Source organism: Morone saxatilis, unplaced genomic scaffold, assembly GCF_004916995.1.
Source record: "Morone saxatilis isolate NCDOM2014 unplaced genomic scaffold, NCSU_SB_2.0 Contig18, whole genome shotgun sequence".
NCBI lineage: Eukaryota > Metazoa > Chordata > Actinopteri > Moronidae > Morone > Morone saxatilis.
The window spans coordinates 25,863,019-25,870,002 of record NW_023339740.1 but is presented as its reverse complement, the minus strand read 5'-3'; the positions used below and the strand labels follow the sequence as shown (position 1 = coordinate 25,870,002).

The 6,984-nt window shown below is 39.5% G+C and overlaps 1 protein-coding gene across 1 annotated transcript in view; it reads right to left on the bottom strand.

Annotated features, from left to right (window-relative positions):
• The window catches only part of raly (RALY heterogeneous nuclear ribonucleoprotein), a 36,183-nt gene extending 32,912 nt beyond the window's left edge, over positions 1-3,271 (bottom strand). Inside the window, exon 1 of the mRNA XM_035662352.1 lies at positions 2,948-3,271. Within this exon, the coding sequence (XP_035518245.1) occupies positions 2,948-3,203 (256 nt within the window). The 5' untranslated portion in view covers positions 3,204-3,271. The remainder of the gene's footprint in view (positions 1-2,947) is intronic.
• Positions 3,272-6,984: the final 3,713 nt, after the last annotated feature.

Sequence of the window (6,984 nt, the reverse complement as noted above, 5' to 3'; positions counted from 1 at the left end):
CACACACACACACACAGTCCACCTACTGCTCCATATGCCTCAGTGACTTTACTCTCTTCTCCTGCAGGGTAAAAGTCCCTGAACGCAGCACACACACACAAACATACTTTATCGACTCTCCCAACGTCTCTCTGAGCAGAAAGTCATTTCAGTCTGTCCAAAAACACTTCACGCCACTTCCTTGCAGATCAAGAAATTGGAAGCTGTCAGCTCCTGTTAGCAGTTTGTTAAGCAGTTTGTGAATCAATTGTCCCCTCAGCTGCTGTCATTATTTCAGAGTTCTCAGGTTTGTTATCTTTATGTTTTCACCAAGCAAACATCAAGAAGTGCCCAGATACAATACAATACTAACTGTATTGGGTCAAAATTAAAAATGTGTGACTAAGTGTGACTATATTCCATGTTGTGCAGTATTATTGAATTTTCAGTAGCTCGTCTCTTGTCTGTTTTTTTTAAAAATCCCTCCAGATCTGTTGGTGGGTGGTCCAACCAGCAGTTAAACAGGGGCGAATGCTTTTGTTCACCTTTGCAAATTTTCCCCATTAACCGTTACTGTCTAGTTAGAAACTGAACTTCCAATCTAACTGTCAGCCCCCCTGGTTAACTTAGGTAACTGCCATTTACCTTGGCAAACTGTTACGAGCTAACTAGAATGCACCTGTCACAGTAGCTCAAAAACTAGCAAGTAGTTACTCTGTCACCAAATTTTGAGCTCCACCTGTTTCATGAGGACATGCCAATTAATTTCTTGGCAGAAACTAGAGTTTTTGCCCGGTAGTGCAGGGAGCAATGTTTTTTACAAGTGGGTCCCCGTTTTGTTCGCATGATGCAGGCACTGTGGCTCACAGGTGAAACAACTCACATCCTGTTATTGGTTTTATGCTGTTCCACTGATAGAAAGCTGTTGGTGGTAATGCACCAAAAATTATAGCACTGAGTTAACCAAGAAAATATATAAAAAAGGGAAGACATATAGTCGACCTAAAATATACACACACACAAACACTGAATGTAAGCATAGTTTCATTTGTTTACCAGAACACTGTTCACTGTTGCCTGATTGTTTTAGGATTGATTTTGAGATGTTACCAATGACGTTTAGGACATTTAATGTCATGGCTCGAGATCATACGCAGAAGAATTGCTCTTAGTTTACCAATCTGAGTTACCCCAATGCCCTCTGACAGGAAGTTTTGCGGTATGTGTTAAAACGGTTTAAACTCAATGTCATCCCACTAAAGCAGGGATGACTGGACAGCTAAAAAGAGGGAAATGGTACAGAGACAAGTTAAGGGAGGAAATAGTGTGGTAGCTAAGTGGTACATAGAAAAAGAATTTCATATGATCCCCATGGCAACACACACACACACAAAAGCTGTAGTGGGGCAGAGAGCATCACTTAGCAGGCCCTTAGCTGTCACAGCTTTATCCCACATTGCACACACACACACACACACACACACAGTAATACTGGGTATATTTCCCAGAAGGCTCCATCTGTGTGTGTGTGTGTGTTGACAAGTATTTGTAAGATAGCAATTAACCCTACAACCCAGAACACACACTAAGATGCACACACTTTCACACACACACACACACACACACACACACAGTTTCAGTTATATTCATTCATATATTTTCTCTTTCTCACACACAGACTGCACTGAGAGAGACTATTAAAGAAATGTGCTTGCAGCTCTGCAGTGACTGAACATAAACCAGTGGAGTTCTTCACACCAGCTCACTGACAGCTCGTCCCTTCCTGCTCCGCTGAGGGAACCGACAGAAGAAGAAAAACACTCCAGCAGCTTAAAGGCACACTCCGCTCAACTCTGATTTCCCCTCTGATATTTTATTGCACAGTAACACAGAGGTATGATTGGAGAGAAATGGCATATGTAAACACTCAAGAAGAAAATGGATGTAATGGTGCTCAGAGGTCACCAAGAGTGTATGTTCTGAAGACATTAAAGGTCCAGTGTGTATACATTCAAAAGGATTTATTGCCAGAAATGAAATATCCTTAGAATGAGTTGTTTTTATGTAGCGTGGGAGCGGGTCCTCTTCTACGAAGTCTGCCATGTTGAACTGCTGTGTTTTCTACAGTAGCCAGCAAACAACAGTTTTTCGGCCACTATAGTTTCTCCTTTAAGCTTGGAAAGAGAGGGTGAGGCGAAGGTGTTGCAGTCTGCATCTTCACCACTAGATGCCACTGAATCCTACACACTGGTCCTTTAATCAATCAACTCAAGATTTTTTTTTTACAACCATTCATCAAGCAGCAATGGCATTTTGCCACAAGTCTTACAAATTATGGACATCTTGCAGGAAGCATTGTGATGTTCTCACAGGGCTGCTACTGTAAGTGATAATGTGTGGAAGTCAGAGTTTGTAATGACTGTGTAATGTGTCTGATATCAGAGTCCTCAGTTTCTGTCTCGCCTCATGTTCAGCTTTTTATTTTCCAAAAAATGTAAGAGAAGCTTAACCAAACACATTCCATGAACAAACGCATCTTGTCACGGGTGCCCTGAATTAAACTCATAATCCCAGTGTGCCTACTAGTATGGCATTGATGTAAAATGTTTTCTGATAAAACAGTGCACCAGATACATTCTGAGGCTTTTAATGCTCGGCTCTGATCTTTAAATGTGACACCTTAGTGCTTTACCTGGAGGGAACAGGCCTGACAACTCAAAGACTCAAAGTCTGACAATAAGCTTACGCTCACAAGTAAATGTTGATCTTGTGACATAAACCACCTGAAAGCCAAGCATAATGCACACTCCATTTTCCATGCCAAAAATACACTCTTATTATTTACATTTCAGGTAGGAAAATAGGTAGGTTTGTGGGTAAATTCTCTCAGTTACCTTCCACAACCACTTTGGCCATCATATTTTTAATTCCGTTTTGAGCTGTAATTCACGCAGCGTCATGTACTCACCCAGCGTCTGTCCGGCCAGCACCCTGCCGTTCTCCCCGATCACGGCCCCCCTTGCGTGCCTTTCACTGGCGTACTGGACGAAAGCGTAGCCCTTGTGCACAGAGCAGCCCAGCACCCGGCCATACTTAGAGAAGATGCTCTCCACGTCCGACTTCTTCACCACCGCTGTGTTCAGGTTGCCAATAAACACCCTGGAGTTGATGGACTTTGGATCTGTCTTGTTGGTCACATTACTGGTCTGGACTTTCAGCGACATGCTGCAGAGACGGGCGAAGCAGGCGACTGACAAATGGATGGAATGGGAGGGAGAAACGCAGAGAGATGGGGATCTGAAGAGAATAAAAGAGAAAAGATAACTGGTATTAGTCACACAAGACAGATAATGAAGGACACACAACAACAAAAAAAACCCAACAAAAGATCACCAAACCAGCAGTAATGTTCTTTACTGAGTGTTCATTCAATGTTCATACAGACTTTAAGACCTTGGTCAAGTTGTGCTTTTTTGTAAGAAATCAGAAATTAGAACAAAGTTATTGTGGGCTTGGACATGAACTGAAATAATCCAATAAAAAGAAAATCTGAATTAACTTTATTCTAACGTTCCATAGTAAGTCATGCTGCACTTTACTGCATGTTGTAGTATTTTAATTAATGCTAAAATCATCTATCTACTGCCACAGAATCCTGGGATCTTTCTGCTGTCACACCACAAATGAAGCACAGTTAATATGGACATACAGCTCTCAAGCAATAAAATTCACAAATTTCTACAGCACATGAAGGCACCAGAACACAAACCTCACTTCTAATACTCAAAGAGCAGCTTGCAGCATTTGTTTTTACATTAACTATAGTAAACCCTGGTACAATCCTGGAATATCAAAAAAACTATTCATGAATGAACTCTTTAACTAATCAGCAAGCTTCAAAGCAGATATACAATACACCTTATAACTTAAGTACCATCTTCACCTTGTCTTGTACCTTAGTGAGACATTAAGTGTTCCTCCAAATAAGCAGTCACACACAACCATGACACTCTGATTTTATGACTCAACTCATTACTAATAGAAGTTCCTAAATTAAACTCTTTGTAATAAAGCCTAAAGAAAAACACTGAATGGGTGAGTGGCAGTAGACCAAACCACCACTGCTTCATCACATGAGGAGAGCTCAATCGATCACAGAGCAGAATTTGAAAACCAAATGTCGTTTTTATCCCTATACTCGCTATGTGACGATTCCCTTCTTCCACCTAACTAATGAGCACAAGCTGAGAGAACACGAGGAGAAGGAAAAATATAGAGGAGAGGAGGAGTGGAGGAGGGGAAAAGAGAAGGGGAGATCAGAAAGGAAATAAAAGCTAAGGAATGACAGAAGAGGCTGAATTAAATTCTACTTTGTAATGAATTAACAAAATGATTCAATTTTGGTCACAATTGTTATATTACTCAAAATGACTTGTATCCTACACTCACAGTTTCGGACTTATTAACATTCACTGGGTGAATAAATGATATAAATCACTGTAAAAAATATGTGTTGGTTATTGTTAATACTCCATTCTTAAAAAGTTTCCAAGCTATATGATTTTGATATATGGCTTAATGTACATTATATAAGTGGGGATCACCAAAGACCTGAGGTGTATTTGAAAAAAACATTGCATTTATGAGTTAATCATCTCATATTTCTCTTGGGACCTCTTAAGGGATACCAACCCCCAGGTTGGGATAGGCCTGGGCAGTAAAACAGTAGTGATATGCATCAGTAATAGACACTTTGTCAATAGCAATAACAAAATCGTTCGATAGAACATTGATAGTTTCACTAAAATGCATTAAATTGTCATGACATAATGAATGTGTCCTGGCTCATAAACAACCTATCATTCCCTTGATAATGGAGTGTGTACCACATGACAATCAGAACGAGTGTTAATAGTGACACAGGGTGTTTGACCTCTCAGAGATGATAAACTGTTTTTTTCCCTACTGTGCTGTTAAATGTGACATCTTATCTCAGATACACACTAAGCAAACAGAGTGGCTAACAATTCAAGCCCTGGCTGCCATGGGATGCTGCAGAACTGATGACAGTGCTCCAGAACAAAGCAGGCAGAGTAAGGTGATCTCAGGCAGGGAGCCCAACACCCGATGAAGGCCTTACAGCTCTCAGGCTGACTCAGATTTTTACAGGCTGCTGAAAAGCTCCAGGGGATTATGTCTCACTTGAAACATGTTTCATGACTACTTCATTTTTATCTGGCGTTCAAATATAAACTTGGCATTTACAGAAAGCTAAGAGAGTCATGTAAATGAGTGAATGACTCATCTCAACTACTGATTGTACAGTAATGGGAGCGAAGTCTGACAGATGAGTCAGCAGAGAGGAGATGGAACAACTTGTGGTTTGTTGTTCTGTCAACAATGTCCCAAAGCAACAGCACTTCAAGAGACAGAAAACAGCACTGAGTATTACCAGTTACCAGTTTCCAGGCCCACACATCACATGCAAACATTTTTATTATGTATTTTTCTTCTTTCCTCTTTAGTTCCCCATTCTAAATGGTCCATTTCATTGCTGAATCCCTTTTTTATCCTCTAGTGGGTGGGGACCGGCACATGTCTCCCAGAGCTTTACAACTTGGAACTTGACTTGGACCTGACTGCTCTGAGACTTCCATCTTGACTTCAAGACTTTTGACTTAACTGACAGACTGGAGACATGACTTGAATGTGTTATGTTTACATTCAGTGTTACTCACCAGAACACACTGTATATCCTTGAGGTCTAACAAATGTTTTGAAGGCATTTCCTACCTCATAAAACATTTGCAAATTAGAGTTTTTAAGTATTTTAAAGGCCCACTGTGTAGGATTTTGTGGCATGTAGTGGTAAAGTTACAGATTGCAACTAACGACTTGGCAATGAAAACGGACTGTGACGCGTGTAAGAGACACTACAGTGGCCATGAAACTCCAGAAAAAGCCATATCTAAAGCCAGTGTTTGGTTTGTCCGTTCTGGTCTACTGTAGAAACATGGCAGTTTAACATGGCAGACTCCATGAAAGGCAATCCAAAAACAACACATCTCATTCTAAGGTAACAAAAACACAACGATTACTATATTCAGATGATTATTCACAAATGAAAACGTACCTATGAATATAAAATTTAATTTCTGACAATAGATCCTCCTAAAAAAACAACACGCACACTTCAATGCTAACTCAGTCGCTGTCTTCTTTTTCTCTGCTTTTGCTGTCACATCAAAACATGTCTTGGGATGTTATTGTCCTTGTTAATCAGTGGAATAGTGTGTATTGCCTCACTCACTTGAGCGTGTGTGCCATTTTCGTGCGTGTGCATGGTTAACTAAACAGAATCCAGTCACAGAAAAAAAACTCCATGGGGAACCTTTAACTGAGTGGGAGTAACATAGACTACATGGAGAGAGTTGCTTCCTTATAGTGACAATTAATTGGTTTTCTTTGAAAATTAGCTTTCAAGCTGAAACGAACACAGCAGGATCAAAAACAGTTTTAAGCTTCAGTTTCATTAAATCACTGGAGAATCACTGTTCCTTATTTGTCTGTCCCTTTTTGCTGAGCAACTCTGAAACTTAGATGAAACTGAACTCAAACATAAGCACTTACATAACTACTGTAAAACATCACAGCACATCTCAGTTAAGAAAAAAGGGCAATAACTTCACTGTAAAATATATTATTGTACTTTTACAGTAAATTACTGGTTAATAATTGCATTAAATTCACAGTAGTATACGGTAATTATTGTACTGTAATATAGATGAAAATCCTTGTATGTATTATGTTTCTACAGAAACAAGTGACAAAATTATTGTAAAAATACAACAATATCATGTTGTAATAATCATCTGTAGTTAGTGTCAAATATATACATATATATGCATATGTATATATAACTCTACATAAACTACAACCAAAGAACACTTAACAACAAAAGCAACTCACATTTTATATGCAGTTTAAAAAGCAGAAAAAACAATG